The 27,439-nt window shown below is 37.5% G+C and overlaps 1 protein-coding gene across 3 annotated transcripts in view; it reads right to left on the bottom strand.

Annotated features, from left to right (window-relative positions):
* AANATL7 (Arylalkylamine N-acetyltransferase-like 7) overlaps positions 1 to 27,439 on the bottom strand; it is a 39,645-nt gene that overhangs the window by 7,841 nt on the left and 4,365 nt on the right. The window contains exon 1 of one of the 3 annotated variants that reach the window (XM_073975042.1): positions 21,612 to 21,960. The exons of 1 other annotated variant lie outside the window; for it this stretch is intronic. Coding sequence is in view for 1 of the 2 variants with exons in the window: in XM_073975041.1 (XP_073831142.1) it covers positions 21,437 to 21,444 (8 nt within the window). In the remaining variant the exon portion in view is untranslated. Of the gene's footprint in view, positions 1 to 21,436; positions 21,565 to 21,611; positions 21,961 to 27,439 lie in introns of those variants that run through there. One more of the 3 variants, XM_073975041.1, reaches the window with a different exon arrangement.

Below are 27,439 nucleotides of genomic sequence, written 5' to 3'. Positions count from 1 at the left end.
TGTGTAAACTCAGCATTTTCATCCTGCCAAAGGACACGAACAAAAAACGTCTTACATACTTAGTTGACCTATTACAGAACATTTGGCCTATAAGCCGAACTAAGAAATATTTCCATTCTTCTCTGTTTGTTGCTTTGTTTTTGCAATACAGCGTCTTTCCATCGCTTCCTCCACTGCCAGCTCCGCGTGTACCGCCATGTGGCCCGTATTTATACGCCTTTTTAGCGTATAAATTTCTTATGAAATGACCTACCCAACGCAATCTTTGTATCTCGAAACGTTTAACCATACTGATTTCGTTGTATAACAGATACAGCTTGTGGTTTATACGACGTCGATATTCACCGTGAACGCAGATTGGCCCGTAGATCTTTCGAAGAATTTTTCTCTCAAACACACCAGACACTGCCTTATCTGCTTGCGCAAGTACTCAGGCTTCGAAACAATACATTAGCACGGGTAGTATCAGTGTTTTTTGTAAAGCGTTTTTTGCTGCCTTTTAAGCCAAAGTAGCATCTGTTGGTCAATTCAATTCTTCGAAGTAGACGAAGTCTTTTACTACCTCAAAATTATAGGAACCAACTTCCACTGTTGGTCCGAGCTCTATGCACGCATTGCGATCGACACCATCAACTTTGTCTTTTCGTCGTTTACCGCCAGGTGATTCTCCTTCGATACCTTATTAAAGGTATCAGTTACTTCCTTTACTGATCGTCCCATGATGTCAATGTCGTCAGGATAAGCAAGTAACATGTGGCTATTGGTGTAAATTGTGTCATTTCTTTTAACATCTGCATCTCGTATAACCATTTCCAGCAGAATGTTGAATAAGTCACACGAGAGGCTGCCTCCTTGTCTGAAACCTCTGTTGGTCCTAACTCTTCGGAGAAGTTCTTTCCCTATTTTAACAGAGGGCAGAGTGTCAGTTACAAACCCGAATGAGCTTTGCGGGGATACCAAATTCAGGCATAGCTTGGAATACCTTTGAACGTGGGGGGGCTGTGAAAGGCTGCTTTATAATCGACAAAAATGTGGTAGGTGCCGATCTGCATCTCTTGAATTTTCTCCAGGATTTGCCGCAGGGTAAATATCTGGTCAATGATGGATTTGCATGGTCCAATTATTTCATTGACTATAGGCTTTAGACGTTCGCTGACTAGTTGATGCATATATGTACCTTATCTGCGTGTCGCCTCCGGTTTTGAACAGCTCGGCTGGTAGGCTATCGGCTCCTGCTGCCTTATTATTCTTCACCTCATCTTGACTGGGCGGTATACATCCAATACCATCTTCTGGGATTGGATTTGTGTTATCTTCGTCGTCTTCGCTACTATTGGATACCAACAGTTTAGAAAAATGCTCTTTCCATATCCTGAGCACACTAACTGTATCATTTACCAAATTACCTTGCTGGTCTCTACAGGAGGATGTGCCTGTACCAAAGCCATCAGTTTGATGTTTCACTCTTTGGTAGAATTTTTCATTCTGGCTCCTGTACATCTCGGTTTTTCACACTACCGCTTTTCCATTTATCTCTTTTTCCTGTGGAAAAAACGTTTATCCTCTCTCCTTTTCTCCCGATGCCTCTCTCGTACGCTTCGTTGCTACTGATTGTAGAGTAGTCCTATATGCCACATTTTTCTCTTCGGTAGCTGGTCATACCATGGATTTCTTGGTGGAGGTCTCTGGTATCCAATTAAGCAATTGGGCCAGTTGAGTGGAATATGCTGTGGCTATCTGTTGTGATTGCAGCTTATCAATGTCCAATTTCCGAGTTGTGTCTGTTCGTACCTTTATTTTTAACCTTTGCAGCAACAAGGTGGTGGTCCGAGTCTAAGTTAATGTCTTCCATCTATTACAACGTGTTCAATTTGATTTCTTGTTCTTTGATCAGGAGACAGCCAGGTGCCCTTATGAATATCGAGATGCTTAAATACCATGTTTGCCGCTGCGAAGTCTATCAGCCTCATTCCATTGTTCGATGTTTCACTATAGAGACTGAATATTCCTACTGTTGGGCCAAAGATATTCTCATTAAAATCGCCTATAATAATTTTAACGTCATGGGCAGGACAGGGGCCGTATTTTTCTTCTAAGCGTTCGTAGAATATATCTTTGGTCTGTTCGTCCTTGTCTTCGGCATGAGCGCAGATAAAGCTAATGTTGAAGAATTTTGCTTTTATACGTATTGTAGCAAGTCTTGCATTCACTGTTTACTTTTCTTTTTCTTTGTTTTTTTCATAGTATGATGCTTTTTTCTAGGGAAGAGTTACTAACCCGACGCCCGAACCCAAGTTTTTATCGTTCTTTTTGGAGAACGCTCGGCACATGTTAACTCACTACCTTTAACGGGTGTTAAAGGCAGCTCCCCAGGTGACACCACGGGGAGGTCAGTGTCCGAAATTTTAGGTTTTTGAAAACCCGGCAAAATTAAATTATCATTTTCATACAATATATGTAAAATAAATCGAAATCATGCACTTAATCATCGTACAAGTGTATAGTCTAAAAGGCGTTTAAATATGGTAGTAAGATTCCTATTGATTGGTCTGTATCCGTATTGCTTTGACCAACATGTGACGGTGTATTTTCATTTTTTTCTCCTGGGTATAGAAATTTCAATCGACTAAACTTAACCTCTTTTATTTGTTTATAGTTGTTAAAATAAAAAAATAAATAACAAATAATAGCAATTTGTAAAGGTCGTCGTCACTAAGCAAGCATCCAAAAATCTCACACATGTTTAGAGTCAGTCACAACAAAATATTAATCATTGAAAACAACATTCGTGTATATAGTTAATTTTACGACATTTTAGCGTGACTAATGGTTGTGGCGCCTTTTGTTGGCGTATACGTAATGTGTGTGAATAATAAGATTATTACGTATACGTACGAGTGGGCTTGGTAGGTAAAGTAGAGTTGTGCCCAAGGAACTATTTGGAACTATCTAGTTCACTTCGCAGTTCCAATGGCCCACATTTTTTCTTTGAGCAAACTGCGTATACTTAATTAATTGGTGACGAACGCAAAATATTTAGTGGGTGAATTGGACCAAAAACAAAAATTTAAAATTTAAACCGTCTGTTGGTCGCAATTATATTTCGATCGACGCGAAATTTTGAGTGATGTTTGAGTTTATGACAGAGAAGGAGGGTTGCAAATTGACATAATGATCCCATAATATTTTGCCGGTTAAATGGACCAAAATTTTTGTTTGAGAATTGATAAAATTTTAATATGTATCTTATATTTGTATTTCTGGAAGACACATTCCGCCCACGTGAGTTATATTTTGAAGAGGTAACTTTGACCTTTCCATTGATGTCAATTATGTTGATGTACGTGATCAGATAACAGAGTTACAGCCTAGAATATACAAGGATTCCACAGTTTTAATTGTGTGTAGTGTTACCATAATCACGCTAGGGGTTGCAGGTATAGTTAAATACTGAAAAAGTTTTGAACGAGGTAAGAGTTTTGGAAAATTCCAATATTTTTAGATAATGATCGGGTATATTTAGCGGGCGAAATTCACCATAATTTCTGTGGGAAAATATCCAAAAATTTAATAACTTGGTCCACATTTTAAATTCTGGGGCACATTCCGACAAATTACGGAAACAAAACTTGAAAACCAACCAATGTATCGGTTAGAATACGAAACTACTGTCTAATAATGCTACAAAATGTCGGAATCATGATAGAAAATGTTTCAAGTCATGATAGCGAAATTCCATGTTTTTTTAATTTGATGCAAATTACGACGCCGTACGGGGTCTTGAAGTTTTTGAGCTAACTTTAGTTAGAAGTAATGTAATACCTATTTCTAAATGTCTTTTGATATTTTTTGCTAAATCATCAAAAAAAACTGAAAATATGTAGATTCCATCTAGTGATTCCTGACCAGATATAAAAATGTCATATTTATACCCTCAGCATTTATGCTAAAGAGTGTATATAAACACTTTCATACGGACAAAATGTGCCCCATCGAAATAATGTCCGTCTGGCTGGTGCGCACGATTCGGTCTAAAATTTGGCTTTCGTAATATTTTGTTCAAACTTAGTTTAAGTTGGAAGATGGGTTATATCTACGGTGACCAACCGTACTCTATTATAAAGGACAGTACTCTATTTTAGGTGTCCGTACTCTATTTTTCCAACGTACTCTATTTGTCCTCTATTTTCATCATATGTACTCTATGTGCTCTCTTTTTGATTTGTTTTACAAATACATGTGAAGATTTGTGCACGCGATAACTCTTGAAGGGAGTAACCGATTTGGTCCATACTTTGCACATCGTGAAATTTCTATCACTGACCCCTACATGGCAGTACAAGTTTCATTAGGGGCAAGTCCATACTTCCTGAAAAAATAGCCTGAAAGTTGCAAAAAAAACCCTATGACACCATGTATAGTGATTGGAGCGCAAGATAACTCTCGAAGCGACATCGGTCCACTCATTGTGCGCACTATAACTCTTGATGGGAGTGACCGATTTGGTCCATACTTTACACATCCTAATATATCGGGTTCGAATATGGACTATATTTGTCCACTTCCTCGGGCACCTCTCACACAAAATTTCGGATAAGTTCACTTTAAGACCTGCTCTGGAATCATTTTGATTTTTGTTGAAGCAACTTGCATTCGCTGCCTCAATTATGACATTAAAAGTTTTTTTCAGGAGCAAGTCCATACTTCTTGAGAAAACAGCCCGAAAGGTGTAAAAAATACTGACCAACCGATTTGGTCCAAAATTTGCCCTTCGTCATATTTATACTCCGCATCACTTTAATCCAGAAACACATTTTTGTCGGCAAGTTCAAATGTCCAAAAAGGGCTACACAATTCTGAAAACCCCCAAATTCATTCGATCTTTAAATAGGGGGGCAACAATCTTGAAGCGATGCGAGGGCTTAAGGTCACAATTTCCTCTACTCAACTACTCTGGAACGTTGAGTGGGGGAAATTGTGACCGACCAAAGGTTACCCACGTAGCGATCTCCTACGAACTAGAGATCCCCTAACGCCGGGGTGTCAGGCGAACTCGTGCCTATCGGTGTTCAAGGTTTGCAGTTAGGGTTCCAACTGTATTAGAACGGAGCCTCATTGATACCTGGGCGAATAAATGCAGTATAGGCTTAATTGTAAAGTCCTTGCCATGGTACTGGAGGGCTATGCCATGGTTAACCTCCTATCCCCCATATATTCAATGACGTATGGATCTCGAAAAATTTAATAAAACCCAAACAACCCCAAATCCCAATGATGACAACAATTTAGCTATGCCCATGGACGATGATTCCCACATAACCGGAACTGATGAAACTCGGTCGGACAGGACTAGAAATCCGGAAGGGTACGGACAAGACGGAAAGGTTTCACCGATTTAAAATTTGGTCGATGATAGTCTCACCGAACAAAGTAGACAACTACTCGCCCTTTTGGAACAGACGCTGACCCTGAATCGAACGACGACCTCGACAGAACGGTCGTTCCAGCGACTGTAGCCGCTGATAAACTGGCCTCGGCCCAAGTGGAGACCTCAACACCTGTTGATCCTGGATCATCGTCAGTCCAATAGAGCCCTTCGTCGGCCGTGGCCGATAGACCTACTCTGCAGAAGCAGAAAGCTACTGAGGACGGACCCTCGACCAGCCACGTGGCCGAAGCGGCTCCCACTGACTCAGATAAAAATGTACGTCGACTGTCAATAGACACCCAAGGACAGGAATATCTCCGGACTCGTGAGGGGAAGCTGCACTTTGGACTAGGATGGATCAGGTTCGGCCTAGCCCGAGGACAGTAAAGGAACGTAAGCAGCAGCCGCTTCGCATAATGCAAATCAACCTGCATCACTGCAAAGCGGCTGCTGCTGAACTTCTACTTTCTCTCACGAAGTCCGAGTTTGACATCGCCTTGGTACAGGAACCCTATTTATTTAAGAATAGTGTTGCTGGGCTAAGCGATGGCAACTATACCACCATCGCCACGTCCAATGGAGACAAGGTAAGAACATGTATAGTTGCCAAAAAGAAATTTAAAATAATGTACCTCTCTAATTTTAGCGGAGGAGATGTCATGGCAGTCAAACTGGAAGACCGCTCACACAGAGCCACCATCTTCGCCTCCATATACATGCCGTATGAAAGCCCTGACCCTCCCGGCCAACACGTAGAGAAGATTGTCAAAGAAATGGGGAGCACTTGCTTCGTCATCTTAGGATGTGCCAATGCTCACCACTTCCTCTGGGGCAGCAGCGATACGAATGCCAGAGGTGAGTCTATATTCGATTTAATTTTAAAGTATAATCTCAGAATATCTAATAGGGTAAAGGAGTATACCTTTCAAAATAGAACCAGAGAGGAGGTTATTGACATAACCTTAATTAATAAAGACGAATCGCTCATTAGTGACTGGAGGGTATCTGAAGAGTGTTCCTTTTCGGATCACCGGAAGATACTCTTTCAAGTCTCTATTGACGGAATTCGACAACCACCACATAGAAATCCACGGAAAACCGACTGGAACAAATTCAATGAGCTAGTAAGCTCCGAGCTGGGAGTATCACAATACCCCAAAACAGCCAAGGAGCTTGATAGTGCAGTGAATCACGTAACAAAGGTTCTCGTGGATAGCTATGAGACCGCATGCCCACTAACCCATCCAGGCAGAAGAAGTCAACCGGTCTGGTGGTCAAAAGAACTAGCTAACCTCAGAAGGACTAGCAGAAGGCTCTATAATAAAGCCAACAAAACGAAGTTGTCCACAGATTGGGAGAACTATAAGTTATCTTTCAATAAGTACAACAGCGAAATAAAGAAAGCTAAACGCAGATCATGGGTCTGCTTTAGTGAGTCTATAGAAGGAGTTAAGGACGTAGCAAGATTCCGTAGAGTACTCTCGAAGGACCCCAAATCCATAGGGAGTATTAAACGGGATGATGGCACATGGACTAACTCCGGTCTAGAAACCCTTGATCTCCTGGCCAAAACCCACTTTCCCAACTGCATGGATGTTGTGGAGAGCACTAGTGCTCCAATCACTTGCAACCAAGCCACTGGGGATGTGAGCATCATCGATGAGATCATAAGTCGTCCAAAGGTAGCCTGGGCAATTAACACTTTCAAACCCTTTAAATCACCTGGTCCAGACGGTGTCTTCCCTGCCATGCTGCAAAATGCATCGGAGGTATTACTCCCACATCTGGACAATATTTTCAGAGCCTGTCTGTGTTTATCGCTCACTCCGGCTCTATGGAAGGAAGTCATTGTGACATACATCCCCAAGGCGGGGAAGTCAAGCCATACACTTCCCAAAGACTATAGACCGAACAGCCTGTCTTCCTTTCTTTTGAAAACTTTGGAAAGACTGCTGGACCTTGGAATAAGGCCCAGGCTTGGAAATAGTGCTATAAGTTCTGCCCAACATGCCTACACCAAAGGTAAATCGGTGGAAACTGCACTGAATGAGGTCGTGGGCTTCATCGAGAGGAATATGGAGGGATCAAACTATACGTTAGCAGCCTTTCTCGATATATCAATAATGTAATGCTTTAATCTATCCGTAACACACTCTCTAACCTTGGTATTTCCTTTACATTGATCAATTGGATTGACGGAATGCTAAGCAGCAGGATAATCAATTCAAATATCGGCTCTATCGCCACTGCTGTGGCTTCTGGTGATTAACGAAATACTCAAGGAATATGATAAACTACGAATAAAAACTATTGCTTATGCCGACGACGTGGTCATAATGATCAGCGGGAAGTTCCCACAAACATTATCGGAACTCATGCAAGGAGCTCTAGTCAAATTATCAAGATGGGCGCACAACAATGGACTTGGGGTGAATCCGTCTAAGACTGTGCTGGTCCTGTTTACCAAAAAGAGGAAAGTAAAACCATGCACACTACCAATGCTTGATGGGGTTGTTCTGGAGCTGTCTCTAGAAGCCAAGTACCTCGGCATCATCCTGGACCATCAGTTAACATGGGAAAGGAATGTCGAAGAACTTGCCAAGAGAGGTCTAATAGCACTCTATTCTTGCAAGAACTCCATAGGTAAGAGCTGGTCATCCATTGGATTTTTACGACCATAGTTCGCCCAATCTTCACCTATGGTTCTCTGGTATGGTGGAATGCTTTGAACAAGAAGACGCTTCTTCACAAGTTAAACACAGTCCAAAGAGCGGCATCACTGTTAATTACCGGTGCTATGAAAAGCACTCCACAGGCAGCACTCAACGTCCTACTAGATCTTCACCCATTGAATCTTGTAGTACAAGAGCTGGCAGCCAAAAGTGCTCTCCGTCTCAAAGAGACAAACTCATGGCGCAACACTGATTACGATTATGCCTCTACCTTACGACGATCCGGATTCCAACTGGGATCGGAGGTAATCAGTGATTACATATCACCACAGTTACACTTCGACGAGACTGATGTGCGAATACCCCACAGGGAGCCCTGGACCCACAATTCCCCACCTCTACTCAGTATAGAGGTTTATACCGACGGCTCCAAAATGGAAATGGGATCAGGGGCAGGCGTCTACAGCGATGACCTCAATTTTCGGCTCTCATATAGGTTGAACGAACATTCTAGTGTATTCCAGGCCGAAATCTTTGCAGTTAAGAAAGCAGCAGAGTTGATCTATATATATATATATATATAAAAATGGTGTAAAAAATGTATAGTAATTCATAAAATGAGAACGGCTAGGCCGATTTCTGTAAAATTTTTTGTCAGTTATTCGCATTTTCGAGGAGAAGGTCTTTACGGAAGACAATTTTGGAAAATCCCTCTGGAAAAATCGGAAAATTGGAAAAATCGAAAATTGAGTTTTTGTATGAAATTTTATTCCTTAATAGCGAGACGAAGTTCGCCGGGTCCGCTAGTAAGCAATAAAAAAGGGGACATAACTGGACCGTGGATAGTCAGGCGGCCCTTAAATCACTCAAATCCCACTCAATGAAGTCTGCGGCGGTCTTGAACTTCAGGAAAGCTCTGGAAGACCTAAAATCAATCGTTACCTTATGCTGGGTCCCGAGTCACTGCAATATCGAAGGCAATGTGATAGCAGATGAGCTGGCACGTAGAGGATCGGAGTCAACCGACATTGTAATCGACAACTCTATCAAGCCACCCTTGTGTCATTTCATGCGGCAGCTAGAACAAGTTTACCGGGACAAGGCTGGTCAGATTTGGAACAATGATATACATTTCTTCTCTTTCAAACCCCCCCTACAGGATGAACACAATGGACCATAAGGTCTCTGAGTGAAGTGGCTGTCCAATATGACAGCTACGCGTCCTTTAACCTAACCTAACCTAAATAGATGAATGTTTCTATTTACATAGGCTGAGGGTATATCTCTGTCGGCAGAGCCGACTGATACTTTTTTACTTGTTTTATCCTTAATGTCCTTATCTACAGTAATTTAATTATTATACAGAGAATCATCATCAAATCCCTCGTCATTATGTCTATGGTCAATTTCGGCAACCTCTAAAGAGCTTTTCCAAACGTTCTTCTACCATACATACGCATACATGTGTACGTACATATATTCCAACAAGAACTGTAGCAACAACAACAGCAACATCATTGTTATTATTATTAATTGACTAATTTATTAGGCACTTCTATTTCATTTTCTTTGGTTGTTCTTATTGTTGTTTGTGTTGTTTTGCTCAAAATTGCTTGTTTACAAACACAAACCGTTATTAATTGGTTTTTAACATTCGGGCAATAATTCTTAAACAATTTACAATAAATGTCGAATATTATAGCGGGTAGATAGACAGAGAATGGGATGCAGTGTGCTCGAAGATGCATATTTACGTTACAGCGAGTACTACATATTGACCAGCGGAGGCATAAAATATGACTATAATTGATTTAAGCGGCAGTATGCCGGTCAGTCTGTATGTCGGCCAACATCCTTTCATATGCTAATTGTGGGTGGTTAAGTGCGGTGTTTGACTGTTAATTGCATTTTTATTACATCGAATAAATTAAATTCGCCATAAAGGAAATTGAGGTCGGAAAAGCTTGTATATTTTGAATTTATATGTATATGGAAGAGTCGATAAAAAATAGCATAAATTTTATTAATAGATAGATTAAAACTGGGAGATAATTTTGTCGATAGTTTGATTGAATACTTTATGAGTCAAAGAAAAATTATGGTTGCGGCGGTCCAAAGATCGCAGCTTAAGAACACTTACAGTCTTCAGAGTTGAGATGCAAGCTACATATTCCGCAAGGATTGAAGCAGTAGATTGCAATCCCATTACACCAATCTTGCTTGAGGTTGATTCTAGTTACCCATACTTGGAGCGTTCAACTGTGAAACCGCCGACATAGGATTGCATAATGTGTACATTCTGCCAACTAATAACTGGTTCTCACGTTATTCACCTAACTGTAGAAGACAATATCCGTCTGGTGCTAGGGAATTTCAATGCACTTATAAGTTGTACACTAGGTAACGACTAGAGAATGTTGGCTATAGACAGCTCCAAATTTTGCAATGTAAGCTATAATTTCATAATTTCTTGAGTCCGTCTTCATCCTAATCTCCATCAACAGACCATTCGACTACATAACATATCTGAACACTGAATAATCCGACTTTTGTCATATTTAACAGCGTGGATGTGATAGATTCGTAGAGATGAGCAGGTTGTTTATGACAATAATTTATTGAGCACCACAATAGCCGGACAGGCGTAGAGAAGATTATTACGTCGTTTGCCAGCTCTTCCAACCAAGCGAGTATCACCAGATTCTATTGTGGCTGATGTTGCAGATTTTTTCCGTGCCACAAAAGCATCATAAGTTAAAATCCAGCAAAATTAAATCATAAGATTACCCTAGTCCTTAGTCACAAATACAAAGATTCTTGAGGAATTATATGTTCCCATCATTAGAGAATATTATTCAAGCGGTGACCATTGACACAGTTTTCGGAAAGATTTCCACAAGTATTTCACTGACATTGGATATGAATAATCGCACTTCCTTAACAGCGGGGATGTAATAGATTCGTAATGTAGGCGACATTTCATGAATGTAAAACTTATCTATTAGTGATGTCTTAAGAGGCGCAGTTCGGATACCGCTATATAATTGAGATAATATTGGCCGGGTGCACTCATAGATATGAGAGAAGTCTCCTTTGTCTCCTAAGGACCCATGACAATGGTCTTGAAGATATCCCAGACGTTATCACAAACACAATATTCCAGATTTCCAGTCACCAGTTTGACCGGAATGAAAGGCCTGATTACAGCTCTCCTTAGGCCAGGATTTCCTAAACCGGACCAAGAAAAATAAGGATGGCATGGACCAAGAAAAATAAGGATGCAATCTTAATTATTGTGCTTTCGGTTGAGGATTCTCAGCTTATGCTTATAAAGAAAGCAACAACAGCACACGATGCGTGGAATATTCTCAAGAATCATTTCGAAAGGATACACTAGGAAGTAGTGTAAGGATAATGAGACAAATATGTGGTATGAAATACACAATGGATTCGAATATATCAGAGAATATAATGGAAATGAAACTATTATTTGAAAAATTGGAAGCGATTGGGGAAAAATTCTCAGTACGCTGGCTTGCAGCAATGTTAATTAGCAGCTAGCCGCCGAGTAAACGAACACACATTAAATATTTTATGGAAATGGTTAAGAACAAGTTTGGAAGTTATATGTCGATTTTGCGATCTGACAACGGAGGTGAATATTGTGGACACAAAATAAGAGAATATTTTCAAAGCAAAGGAATTCAATACCAATACACCGTACCATACTGCCCACAACAAAACGGCATCGCAGAATGGAAGAATCGTACTCTTGTTGAGATGGCAAGATGTTTATTAAAAGAAGGACAGTTACCTAATACTTTCTTGGGAGAAGCATTAATGACATCTAATTACATTTAAACCCGTGTGTATTCCAGAGCCATTGATACCACTCCATATTAATTATGGGAAGGGAGACGACCTGATTTAAAACACTTACAAATTTTTGGTTCAAGGGTATTAGGTTCTTATATAGACAACAGATGAGATTTTTGCATCTGTAGTCAAGCATTCTACTTTACGTGTTTTATTGCCCTTTGCTGTTACGAAGAATATGAATGTAGTCAATTATGGCATAAAATCAGCTTTTTTAAATGTAGGAAAATATATATGTACATGAAACAACCACCTGTAGTGCGATTCTGTAACTCATTTTTTGAGTTACCGACAAAAATCGGTAACATTACAACTCAAAATTATGAATGAAAAGTGCAAACTTCGGAAATGTATATATGGATTAAAGCAGTCTACGAACGTATGGAACAACACACTACATGAGGTACTTCTAAAAGAGGTAATAAACAGTCAAATGCAGATCCATGGTTATACACAAAGTAAGTCAACGGGGAATGGATGGTGTATATATTATTTATTTATTTATTTATTTATTTATTTATTTATTTATTTATTTATTTATTTATTTATTTATTTATTTATTTATTTATTTATTTATTTATTTATTTATTTATTTATTTATTTATTTATTTATTTATTTATTTATTTATTTATTTATTTATTTATTTATTTATTTATTTATTTATTTATTTATTTATTTATTTATTTATTTATTTATTTATTTATTTATTTATTTATTTATTTATTTATTTATTTATTTATTTATTTATTTATTTATTTATTTATTTATTTATTTATTTATTTATTTATTTATTTATTTATTTATTTATTTATTTATTTATTTATTTATTTATTTATTTATTTATTTATTTATTTATTTATTTATTTATTTATTTATTTATTTATTTATTTATTTATTTATTTATTTATTTATTTATTTATTTATTTATTTATTTATTTATTTATTTATTTATTTATTTATTTATTTATTTATTTATTTATTTATTTATTTATTTATTTATTTATTTATTTATTTATTTATTTATTTATTTATTTATTTATTTATTTATTTCAGTCTTTAGAACATAAATTCCTTACAGACTATGATAACAAAGTTAAATTTAATTAAATACAGTAATAAAATACAATTTTATATTATATACAATACAATATTAGTATACGTCGACGATATTTTGGTCCCAAGTAAAAATGAAGGCAATATCAAAGCAGTATAGGAGATATTGAAACGTAATTTACAATTTTATTTAGGCCTAGAAATATTCAGAGATTCTTCGTCAAATTTTTGTATCGGTCAGAAAAGATATATTAACGATTTGTTGTATCTGTACAGCTTAAATGAGGCAACATCATATAAGTATCCGATGGATCCTGGATAGCAAGTCCGAAAAACGTTTGAATAATACTAACTATCAAAAATTACTGGGATCTCTCTTGTAGATAAGCGTGAACTCGAGGCCAGATATAGCGGCTTTGGTGTCGATTTTGGCGCAAAAGGTTAGTGAACCAAGTCAAGTAGAATGGAACGAGTTGAAAAGAGTTTTAAAATTTATAAAAGGCACAGAAGACTACTTTCAGACTCAGCAAATCGGATGACATGAACAATTAATTAGAAGACTACGCTGATGCAAACTGGGCAGCAGATAAAGAAAACAGAAAATCAAACTCTCGATATGTTTTCTTGCTTAATGGTTGCGCGGTAAGCTGGTCATGTAAAAATCAGATTTTTGCATGTTTTTATTTCTTATCCGATTAAACTCAAATTTTGGACCTAGGCGTTTTAAGGGTAAATTTTTCGATATTTGGGGTCTTTTAAAAATATGCAAAATATATTCAAAAAATATGCAAAATATGCAAACAGTTTTTGGCCGAAATCGTCATAAAAGTCGTAAAGTTGGAAAAATCACCAAAAATTTTCAAAGTGTTCTAAATTAAGATTATTGGCCACTTAACGTCGATTTTTAGTAGATTATAATGTTATTGAGACATCATTCGACAATGTCAACATTTTTTAGTGTTAAAATAAGAAAATATAAAATTAGATAAAATATCAAATATCTTAAAATATCAAATATCAGTAATACTTACGTATTTTGTTTTTGAACATAACATGAACAGAATGGCCTTTAATTTACTGCATAATACGGGCAAATAGCTTTAACCGTCCTACAGATATGGGTTGCCAAAATCGTCAAATAGCCAAAAAATCTAGATTTTCATAACTTCGAGGCCCCAGTAGCACGTGTTAACATATTCCAATTGTGCTCAAACTTTGGTAATCTTAAAAACTAACAAAACTAAACAGTTTAGACGGCAGCCCGCCTAAAAAATCCGACATCGGATTGCTACATTTATACAAAAAAAAAAGATTAATGCTACATTAACACAAAATACCAAAGGCATTCACAAACAAATATCAGATAAAGGAAATAACAAAATGATAAATCATCTGTGGCATCTTATAGCTGGTTTACATTACGAAATCGAGTCGATTTCAAACTGTCAATTCCTTTGCTTAAACGTCAAATGAAATCGAATTGATTTCAGACATTGCTGCTTTATAATCGACAAAAAGGTGAAATGTGTCGATCTGCATCTCTTGGGTCTTCTCTAGGATTTGCCGCAGGGTAAATATCTGGTCAATGGTGGACTTGCCAGGTCTAAAGCCACATTGGTATGGTCCAATTATTTCGTTGGCCATTGGCTTTAGTCGTTCGCACAATATCCCTGACACTATCTTATAGGCAATAGGGAGAAGACTTATGCCCATATAGTTGGAGCATACAGTCTTATCTCCTTTCTTGTGGACTGGACACAGGATGCTCAGGTTCCAATCGTCGGGTACGCGTTCTTCCTGCCAGATGGTGCTAACTAACACCTTATCAGCGCGTCGCCTCCGGTTTTAAACAGCTCGTCTGGTAAGCCATAGGCTCCTGCTGCTTTATTATTCTTCAGCCGGTTTATTGCTGTTTTTACCTCATCTTGGTCGGGCGGTATACATTCTATACCATCTTCTGGGATTGGATCTGTGGTATCATCGTCTTCGCTACTATTGGATACCAGCAGATTAGAGAAATGTTCCTTCCATATCCTGAGCTGTATCTGTTACCAGATTACCTTGCTGGTCTCTACAGGAGGATGTGCCTGTACCAAAGCCATCTGTTTGATATTTCACTCTTTGGTAGAATTTTCGGACTTCATTCTGGCTCCTGTACATCTGGATTTTTTCACACTCCCGCTTTTCCATTTCTCTCTTTTTCTTGCGGAAAAGACGTTTCTCTTCTCTCCTTTTCTCCCGATATCTCTCTCGTGCGCTACGCGTTGCTACTGATTGTAAAGTAGCTCTATATGCCGCATTTTTCTCTTCGGTAGCAGCACGACACTCCTGGTCATACCATGAATTCCTTTGTGGAGGTCTCTGGAATCCAAGTATGGATTTTGCGGCTGTTTGCATGGAGTGGGCAATATGTTGCCATTGTGCTGTTATGTTATCGGGACAAGGAGTGCTCGCGTTAAGCAATTGGGCTAGTTGAGTGGAATATGCTGTGGCTATCTGTTGTGTTTGCAGCCTATCGATGTCCAACTTCCGCGTTGTGTCTGTTCGTGCTTTATTTGCAACGTTTAGACGGGTACGTACCTTTGCTGCAACAAGGTAGTGGTCCGAATCAATGTTTGCGCCTCGGAACGATCGTACATCCAACACGCTGGATGAATGTCTTCCATCTATTACAACATGATCAATTTGATTACTTGTTCTTTGATCTGGAGACAGCCAGGTGCCCTTATGAATATCGAGATGATTAAATCTGGTACTGCTAACTACCATGTTTTTTGCAGCTGCAAAGTCTATCAGCCTCATACCATTGTCAGATGTTTCACTGTGGAGACTGAATTTACCGACTGTTGGGCCAAAGATATTCTCCTTTCCAATTTTGGCATTAAAATCGCCTAGAATGATTTTAATGTCATGGGCAGGGCAACGGTCATATGTTTCTTCTAAGCGCTCGTAAAATATATCTTTGGTCTGTTCGTCCTTTTCTTCAGTGGGAGCATGAGCGCAAATAAAGCTGATTTTGAAGAATTTAGCTTTTATTCGAATTGCAGCAAGTCTTTCATTCACTGGGGTGAAGCTGGATACCAGATGTTTTAGTCTCCGACTAACTACGAATCCACAACCAAACTCATGCTTTACGTCATGGCAGCTATAATACAGTGCGTCACCTTTAGGTGTTGTTGTGACGCCTTTCCCAATCCATCGTATTTCCTGTATAGCAGTAATATCGGCCTTATACTTTTTAAGTACGTCTGCCAATGCGAAGACTGCACCTTTTCTATAAACAGTGCGAACATTCCAGGTGCAGATTCGCAGATCATGGTCCTTAAAACGTTTGCGGGGTTCGTCAACTTTAGAGGGGTTTGTTTTTCTTTTCTTTCGTTTTTTCATAGTAGGATGTTTTTTCTAGGGGAGGGTTACTAACCCGACGCCCAAACCCAAGTTTTTAACGTTCTTATGGGTGAACGCGCGGCACATGTTAGCTCACTACCTTTAACGGGTGTTAAAGGCAGTTCCCCAGGTGACACCACGGGGAGGTCAGTGTCCACTTGAGATGAAAGAGGGACCAAGATAAATCCTGGGCTTTGCCATGTTAAAGCCGGTCAAGACCGTTGCTTGGTATCATTCATCCCCTACGTCACCCGTCCCAGTGACACGTGTTAACATATTCCAATTATGCTCAAAATTTGACAATCTTATAATCTAACCAAACTAAACAATTCTGTGGGTGCCGCCTAAAGAAGTCCGATATCGATTTTTTCCCTTTGAGTTAAAACCAGCCTAATGCAACAATTTTGAATTGAATTTTAAGTAAAATATTTGACAATTTAACAAATTTTATATTTTTGCGTAGTTTAATAATTTAAAAAAAATAATTTAAAAAATGTATAAAAACACATTTGCATTTGAAAAACGAAAAATTCTAGGACAGAGAAGCCATTCCACAGTCGATACGTCTGAAGAGCTGCTCAACTAACAGCGAAACCAGGTCACGTAATTTGGTGACTGTGTGGGTTCGAGTCACTGGCTTTCCTTTTTCACTTGTAAAAAATCATCAAGCTTAACTCTAAACGAGAAAATTAATAAAAATAATTAAAAATGATCTTCGATCTAACAGGCAAAATTTCAAAAAAAAAAAAAAAAAATAGGTTTCATTGTTTTATTTAGAAATGCACTTAAAACTAGAAAATAATTTGTCGCTTAGCCTCAATAAATATATTTTTTCTCATGATGGAATCTCTCAAATAAAACGCTTGCCGTTTAGTTTTGCCACCATTTATAATTTAAATGCAAGCGTTTTATTTGGGAGATTCCATCATGAGAAAGAATATATTTATTGAGGCTAAGCGACAAATTATTTTCTAGTTTTAAGTGCATTTCTAAATAAAACACTGAAACTAAATTTGTTTAAATTATTTGTTATACCCTCAGCCTTTAGGCTAAGGAGGGTATATACACTTTGATACGATGAAAATGTGCCTCATCGAAATAATGGTTTTAGACCCCAAGTATGTTTGGACGAAATGTGTTTCAGACAATTTGGAGTCGATATAGCCATGTCCGTCCGTCTGTCTGTCTGTCCTGCTGGCTGGAGCGCACGATAACTCTCGAACGGATGAACCGATTCGGTTCAAATTTTGGCTTTCGTAATATTTTGCCTAAACTTAGTTTAAGTTCGAAGATGGGCTATATCGGTCCAGTCCTTCCGGTTTCTCCCCCACAAAAGTTCGAAAATGTTCGGAAAATTTGTGCGCACGATAACTCTTGAAGGGGGTAACCGATTTGATTCATACTTTGCCCATCGTGAAATACATACCAGACTTAGATATGGTTCCAATATGGACTCAATCGGTCTACTCCTTCTGGTACCTCCCACACAAAATTTTAGATAAGTTCAGTTTAGGACCTGCTCTCGAATCGCATTGATTTTTGTTTTAGCAGCTTCATTTCACCGCCCCCTACACGACGGTAAAAGTTTAATCGGGGGCAAGTCCATACTTCCTGAGAAAATAGCCTGAAAGTTGCAAAAAAACCCCTATGACACCGTGGGAGGTGGTTGGAGCGCAAGATAACTCTCGAACGGATCTGACGATTCGGTCCAAAATTTGTAATATTTTGTCCAAACATAGTTTAAGTTCGAAGATAAGCCATATCGGTCCACTCTTTCAGGTACCTCCCCCACAAAATTTCAAAAATGTTCGGAAAAATTGTTCGTACGGTAACTTTTAAAGGGAGTGGCCGAATTGGTCCATACTTTACACATCTTAATATATCTACCAGATATAGATCGAGTTCAAATATGGACTATATTTGTCCACTTCATCCAGTTCCTCCCAAACAAAATTTCGGATAAGTTCACTTTAAGACCTGCTATCGAATCACTTTGATTTTTGTTGAAGCAACTTGCATTCGCTGCCTAAATTATGATGGTAAAAGTTTTATCAAATCCACACTTCTTAAGCAGGCAGCCCGAAGGGAGTAAAACCCTTCTAGTGGCACCATATGTAGTGGCTGGAGATCGACTTCCATAATGGTCAATGTCGATCCATTCCTTTAAGTATTTCCTCCGCAAAACTTCTGCTCTTTAATCTAATCAACATTTTTGTCGGTTCATACGTCCAAATATTTTAAAACCCTCTAAATACATACGTTTTTGGGAAAAAATTTTTTCAATATACACAGGCTGAGGGTATATCTCTGTCGGCCAAGCCGACTGATACTTTTTTTTTTACTTGTTAACTTTTTAGTTAATAAATTTTTTTGACCACTTTCTCAAAATTAAAGTCAATTTAGGCCGAAAATTTAGATAACAACTTTAAAATGCCTGAAATCGTGTAGTACCGTTATACAAAGGCTATACCAAAACCTGGACTTATGTCCATAATTTTGGTGGGGAAGTTTCTGTACCATTGGGGACTCCAAAATGCCAAATTACAGCCTATTCGGGTTGAAAATGAAGATAAAATCCTTAAAACACTTGAAATCAGGTGGTACCACTATATGGGGGCTATAGCAAAACCTGGACCTATTTCAATAATTTTTGGTGGAGAAGTTTCTGTCCCATTGGGGACTCCAAAATGCCAAATTACAGCCTTCATTTTCAACCCGAAATGAAGATAAAATCCTTAAAACACTTGAAATCAGGTGGTACCGCTATATGGGAGCTATACCAAAACCTGTACCTGTGTCCATAATTTTTGGTGGGGAAGTTTCTGTACCATTGGGAACTCCAAATGCCAAGTTACAGCCAATTCTGGCTAAAACTGAAGATAAAATCCTTAAAACACTTGAAATCAGGTGGTACCGCTATATGGGAGCTATACCAAAACCTGTACCTATGTCCATCATTTTTAGTGAGGAAGTTTCTGTACCAATAGGGGTTTCCATTGCCAAGTTACAGCCAATTCGGCCTAAAAATGTAGATAAAATCCTCATAATACTTGAAATCGGGTGGTACCGCTATAAGGGGGCTATACCAAAACCTGCACCTATGTATGTTCACAATTTTTGGTGGGGAAATGTCTGCATCATTGGAAATCCCAAATGCCAAATGACAGGTAATTCGGGCAAAAATGAAGATAAAATCCTCAAAATACCTGAAATCGGGTGGTACCGCTATATGGGGACCTTAGGAAAAACATGGGACCATATTAATGTATTGTCATCCAAATCTGAAAACTGTGCAAAGTTTCAGTTCGATTGGTCAACTGCAACTGCGTTAAAAATGAGTTACTAGATTTTAACTAAATCGGGTGGTACCGCTATATGGGGGCTATAGGAAAAAATGGACCCATATTGGATTTGGTTTCATATTCATATATTGTCATCCAAATCTGAAAAGTGTGCAAAGTTTTAGTCCGATTGGTCAACTGCAACTGTGTCAAAATTGAGTTACCAGACTTGAAATGCAAGTTAAATAAAACACCGTAAAAACACTGTAAAAATGGATAAAATGGGCCAATATTGGTTTTGATTTCGTATTCATGTATTGTCATCCAAATCTGAAAGGTGTGCAAAGTTTTAGTTCGATTGGTCAACTTCAACTGTGTTAAAAATGAGTTACCAGATTTGATGCAAGTTAAATAAAACACCGTTAAAATATTGTAAAAATGACCAATCGTTGTTTTGATTTCATATTCATGTATTGTCATCCAAATCTGAAAAGTGTGCAAAGTTTCAGTTCGATTGGTCAACTGCAACTGTGTGGAAAATGAGTTACCAGATTTGAACTAAACGGACACCAAAGCAAGTTAAATATTAAATATTATTATTGGTATTACAATATACATATAACCATATTTTTATACCCTACACCACTCTGTGGTAAGGGGTCTCAATAACATCGACGTTAAACGGCAAACAATCTTAATTTAGAACAATTTGAAGATTTTTGATGATTTTTTCAATTTAATTGACAATTTTACGACTTTTATGACGATTTTCAGCCAAAAACTGTATTTTTTGCATATTCTGCATATTTTTGCATATTTTGTATATTTTTTGCATGTAAATGCATATGTAAAATATGAAAATATGCAAAAAAAAATACAAAATATGACCCTGTTATTTAATTCAGTTTCCTTTGAAACGAATTTTGGTCTAATCAGAATCTTCGTATCTTTATTATTAAAATATATGCAAATATGCAAAATCCGATGTCTTATTATAAGAATAAGGGCCAATCCAATAATATAGGATTACAATTATTAAACAAGTTTTTGTTTTAAATTATAAGCCATAGAACAGAGTGCATCCGCATACCGAGTTGGTAAGACCAAGCAATAACATCCAAGTAATAAATGAAGGTATTTTTGTAATCAACATTGTTTTAAATGTTCAATTACAAGTCCTTAAGAACACTTCTCAAAGCAATTAGCAATCAACACCCTCTCATGGATACTTCAAAAATGCGGCAGACGGCAGACATACACACACATACATAGATTACACTTTAACAAGAACAAAACAGAAAAGTAATAGACAAGGCAACCACCTGTCGCCATATCTTGGCGTCGGCATCTTACGGCTATTGCATACCAATACATTTACATTTTATGGTATGTGATGAATTTTTAGTGTGTGTATGTCTATGTACAATATATATAATAAACGAGTTTGTAATGACAATCCTCTTTTCCAATTAACTGTGAATAGAATTTATTGTTGGTACTTGCTTTTTTGCAAAACTTCTTCATAAAATGTCCTCATAATCATCTCCTCTTTCATATACATATGTATGTATAATCCCATTAAATGAAATAGCTTTCAAAGTTTATTGGTCCTTTGGTGTGTGTGTGTATAATGGAGGTATTCAACTGCACTCAAATAAACGTTGACATGAAACGACAACAATGGCAAATACTTAAAGGACAATCGCAAAATGTCATCAACCGCAAACAAAATACATACATACACATAAAATTACACTACGTTTTGTATGCGAATTTTCAGAAACACAGATTTACACTTGAAGGTACTTTCAGTTTTTTGTTTGTTTCGTGAGCCAACAAGTGTCATTAACATAACACTCGTAAAATCAAATATATTTTTTGCAATACACATTTCAAATTCAAATTTTTCTTACATTTTTTATTCAAATTTATTTTATTTTTTATTGTGCTTATTTTTTGGTGAAAATAAAAACTTTTACTATTGACTTTAATTTTACTCCGCTAGTTTTTGTGCAATAGGACCGTTCTTGCTGAATGTTGCGACTATACTAAAAGTTAAAACATCAAATGTCACAAAACCTAGAGAAAATTCTCCCCACCAACACCAACCAAAATCAGCTTCCAAGTAAAAGTGATTTGGGCAAAAGCAAGAGGATGGCTGAACAAATGATTCGGTGTGTATGTATTTGGGGGTGTGCTTGTTGAGCACATCGTTGTGGAACATTTGTTGAATTCTCAGTAGAGATGACAAATTCTGATGGAGAAAATGTGGGAAATTTTTTTTAGTTTTTGTAAAAGTTGTATATACATATAAATAAAATTTAAACTAAATAACGGTTTTAGACCCCAATTTGGCAGTCGTAATTTTTTTGTCAAAAATTAGATAAAATTCGACGATCGCCCCAAACCTTCGGATACCTTGCCGACGGCAGCAATTGATTTGATCATTACTTTGCACATCGTGATATTTCTACTAGACATATGTAGATCCTGCTCGAATATGGACTATATAGGTTTACTCCTTCGGGTACATCCCACACAAAATTGCGGGCAAGTGCTGTTTAATACCTCGTCTTGATTCTTTTTTATTTTTTTGAAACAACTTGTATTTGCTGCCCTTATACGGCGGTAAAAGTTTTTCTCAGGGACAATCCATATATACTAAGAAAATTGTCCGAAAGCTATAAAAGCCGATATCTTTCAAATCAGATACTGTGTGGGTTCAAACTTTGCATATCGTAATATTTTTGTGACAAAGTTCGAAGATGGTTCTTATCTGTAAAGTCCTTCCGGGAGTTGCAGTTTCAAAAGTTCAAATCCAAGTTCAAACAAATCCATGCTTTCTGATATAAAGATCAAAAAGCTCTTATTATACAGTGACCAACTAAAATGACTGGTGGACAATATATATCGTAAGAAATTATTCCCAAAAAAGATCCACTTCCAAAATTGACTATGTTGGACAATTCTTTCAGGAACCTCCTCCATGTCCATACCTTTTGCCGCCAAACTCATTCTTCATATAAGGGCCACAAAATTCTGAAAAACATCTAAATACAAAATTTGTTGGGGAAAACGATTTTACTTGTGTATCCGGTATTTAATTTGTCCATAGATGAAAGTTTCAATTCACACAGGCTGTGGGTATATCTCTGCCGGCAGATACTTTTTTACTTGTTTCACTTAAAATTTGAAACATTTCATGTGAAATTGGGATTTTTCCCTTTGTAATTCCTGACAAAAACTACAATTCAAAAAGTGAAATCGTGTTTCGAAATGAAGACTATGAAGTTGGTCGTTTCGAAGAAGAATTGGATGTAGTTTTATAGAACTGAAGGTTTTACAACCATCCAAAAGCGCGGCCGTGCTATTGATTGCTTGGATGAGAAAATTCTCGGATTTCACCGCATGAAATTTGTACAGCTTTTTCGCCCATCCAGACTACTACCCTTCCGATGCCGGTGTTCCTGTGGATAACTGAGGTTATGCTTTTCTTCAGACAACCTTATCAATGATTACAACTAAAACTCAGGTGTTTAAGGATATGTTTTCTTACCAAATAGGTGAGTTGTCTTGTACCCGTGGCTACCTTTGTCGATCATTAGAGCTGCAGCTTTCCTTCCTATATCACGTTCACAGTTGGCCATGACCTCAGATGATTGTACGCTTGTCACACTTGACTGTTGTGGATTTGCAATCAGCTGATCAGCAGTTCTCTGCAAAGTTGAAGCTCCTGAAACTTTTCCGTGCAAATTTTTCGCCATACCCGTAGTGGCAGCATTCGTTAAGCCCTAAACACATCCAACGTTTGAGTAAAGTTTTGTGTCACTTCTGGTAGAAGAAAAAATAAAAATTTAAACTTGGCAGCACTTTGTGGCATTTGTCTTTGGCATTAAAGCCACGGGTACGAGCTTCGGGTTTCTACTCCCTTCTTGCAATATACTGAGTGTAGATGGTCACGACCAGACCAGGGATTATAAATCGTTCGATGGTGAGGAAACGTTTCGGAACGCGATGACAATTTCCCTCAAATCGTTATACGAACCAGAATTTAGGCCGAATCTCCCACAACTGAAAATTTGATTGAACCTGCGATGTGAGGGTATGTCCCCTCAAATCGCCCCCACGAACCTGAGTTTCAACCAAATCTCGTGATGTAACGCTCCCAAAACCTCGTCTAGAGTTCTGTCCTTCTATAGACGTGTGTATCCTTTCAATCCCTGACCTTTATACTTTACGTTGCTGGAGGTGGGGATGAATGGTAAATTTCCCTATTCAGTTTAAGGAATGCACTAGCTTTTAGAAAACCAAGCAACTCCTCTCCCAGTACATAACGTCCAACGTGGTACCGCCGCCTTGAATTATTATTAATATTTTTTTTGTTTGCACTGAGTTGTTTTTGTGTGTTATTAAAATCGTTGTCATACATGGAAAAGTTGTTAAATGGGGGAACTGAGAACAGTCATGGCACAGGCCTTCACTGCCATGACAGGAACTCGGCAACTATCCGGTGGGTACGTGCTCGCATTTTTTCGATTTTTTAAACAGTTTTAAATGGATTGACCATTAGATCGGTATATATACTGAAGATGCATTCCCAACCGGATAACATGAGAGAAAATATAATATTTTTTGAAGTCGGATAACGAGTTCGGTGAAGGTGGTTAGGTTTAAGGATGCGCAGCCATCCAGAAGTATAGGTGACTGCTTCACTTCCATTGTGTTCATCCTGGACAGATTAAAGGTGGTGAAGAGATGGTGTGGTAAAATGAAGATGAGGTTGATGGAGTCAAGATGAAGATGGGGTAAAGATGATTATCGGGTAAAGATGACGATAGAGTGTTAGGAGTTATTGATCGATGAGTTGAAGAAGAAGAATAAGAAGACGAAGAAGGATATGTGGAAGATGATGAGGAGGAGTAACAATACCACTGATCGATTGCTTTAACGGAAGTAAATAGAAAAAAGGGAATCAATTTAGTAGTTATGAACTTTTGCCCTGCCATGATAGCACAGTGGTTGCACTTACATGGGAACGTGTGACAAAAATACTTCTAGATAATATATCGAACTGAAATTTTTATCAATGGGTCCTGGTGGCTTAGAACTATTCTAACAACAATATTGAAGTCCAAGGTCCAAGTGTTTGCGGGGTTCCCATTTAACGCATCATCTTTATTTTTACTGTTACCAACACATTTTCCAACCAAATTTGCTTTATTCCGGTATTGCATAATAAACCTCCCCGCGAAAAATTGTGTACTTCTTATATGATTTATATTTCAATTAATTTTGGCAGATGTTAACCAAATATTCAAACCGAATAGGTTTTCATAATGAACTCAGAGTTGAGAACATCACTTTATAAAGAAATGTGATATCGGTCCACTTTTGAAAACAGCCTCCATATGGGATACCATCCATTTTTCGGTACATTGTACGATTTTATCACCCTTTTCTGCAGAATTACCTGTAATAATGTATTTTGGGTTCTCGGTGCGGAGAAATTCCTCACGTTTTGGCGTGATCCAACATTAGGGTGTCCAAAAAGAAAAATTATTAGTTAAAGTGAATATCCCCAAAACGTTTCCTTTTTCTTTCACGAGTTTTCAGTGCGGCTGCCAGTTATCATGACAACAGAAATCGCTAATAGCACAAAAAAACATAAAATTGAATATACATTCATATAAGAATATTAAAATTACTTAAAAATATACCAAAAATAAAAATTCTGCACCTGAAACCCGACTTAATCTCTTGGTTTTGAGTTTTGAGATCTACAGGCGATTGGCATCATTTTGGTATTACACCTTCTTCAGTTTTAATTCGAATCATTTTAGTTGTAATTCGAGAATTTCATTTGTAAATCGAAACATTTCAATTGTTATACGAATTATTTTATTTGTAATTCGAATTATTCTATTTGTGATTCGAATTATTCCATTTGTAATTCGAATTATTCCACTTGAAATTCGAATTATTCTATTTGTAATTCAAATTATTGTACTTGTAATTCGTATTATTTCATTTGTAATTCGAATTATTCTATTTGTTATTCGAAACATTTTATTTGCATTTCGAAAAACCAAATATAAAACCAATGGAACCAACAATTTTGTAACTTTATTTGTTCAAATTTCAAGTGGAATAATTCGAATTACAAATTGAATAATTCGAATTACAAATAAAACAATTCAAATTACAAATAGAATAAATCGAATTACATATACAGCTTTTTCAGATGTAATTCGAATAATTTTAGTTGTAATTCGAGAATTCCATTTGTAATTCATAACATCTTAATTGTAATTCGAGAATTCAATTTGTAATTCGAAACATTTCAATTGTAATTCGAATTATTCCATTTGAAATTCGAATTATTCCGTTTGTAATTCGAATTATTACATTTGTAATTCGTAACATTTTAATTGTAATTCGAGAGTTTCTTCAAAATTAGTCATGTTTGTATATGTACAAACAAGCCTTTTCCTCTTTAAGAAACGCGAAAATGGCAAAAATATGTTGAGTTTCGAAAAATCTGAAAAGTTTAAAAGCGATTTGCATCATTAATTTTTTTTAAATTATGACATTAATTTTTTGATTTCGGCAGATCCGTTCAAGAATTATCTTGCGCTCTACGGTGTCATAGGGTTTTTTTTGCACCTTTCAAGCTATATTATCAGGAAGTATGGACTTGCCCCAGATGAAACTTGTACCGTCGTATGGGGGGCAGTGAATACAAGTTGTTACATCGAAAATCAAAGCGATTCGAGAGTAGTTTCTAAACTCAACTTTTCCGAACTTTTGTGTGGGAGGTACCCAAAGGAAAGGAACCCATTGAGTCCATATTGGAACCTCATCTAAGTCTGGTGGAAATTGGTGGCTATTCCCTTCGAGAGTTATCGTGCGCACAAATTTTCCGAACATTTGTGTAGGAGGTACCGAAAGGAGTGGACCGATATAACCCATCTTCGGACATAAACTAAGTCTGGACAATATATTACGAAAGCCAAAATTTTGACCGAATCGACTAATCCGTTCGAGAGTTATCGTGCGCTCCAGCCAGACAGACAGACGGCCGGACATGGCTAAATCAACTCCAAATTGTCTAAAACGGATTTCATCCAAACATTCGATGAGGCACATTTTGCCGTATGAAAGTGTATATATCATCGTTAGGATAAATGCCAACGGTCCTGTGATGTTACCTTCAAGATCTTTCACCAACTCCGCTGCCTTCCTGATAACAAGAACCTCTGCCTGAAAGAAGCAGCAGCTATCATTAGGGTTAAATGAGTGTTCTTAATGGGTTCTCGCAGTAAACGCCGTAGCCAGTGCCTTCATCTATATTAGATCCATCTGTGTATATTGCCAGACCGTACAGAGGAGAGTTATCTTCAGCCCAAGTCTCCCCACTAGGAAATATTACGCATAAGTAGTCCAACCTGAAGAAGATGGGTATATAATTTCTTACGCAACGCCAGTCATTTAGTTCAAACTGAATATCAATTAAGCTTAAGACTTTCTCATGTCCGAAGTGTGAAGTCAGCCACGACCCTGACTCTCGGAGCCTAATAGCAATCCTTTACTCACTTGATAGTTTGGATAGTAATGCTTTATTTCCAACTGCTTGCTACCAAACAAGTCCGCCGTACGTTATTATGGGCAGGACAACGGTTACTTACAGCCAGTGTATGACCACAACTTTTCCTAATAGAGTTCTTGCAGGATAAGAGTACAA

The sequence above is a fragment of the Musca autumnalis genome, unplaced genomic scaffold (assembly GCF_047663935.1).
Source record: "Musca autumnalis isolate F117 unplaced genomic scaffold, ASM4766393v1 scaffold_3, whole genome shotgun sequence".
Lineage (NCBI taxonomy): Eukaryota > Metazoa > Arthropoda > Insecta > Diptera > Muscidae > Musca > Musca autumnalis.
This window is presented reverse-complemented; position numbering and strand designations above follow the sequence as displayed.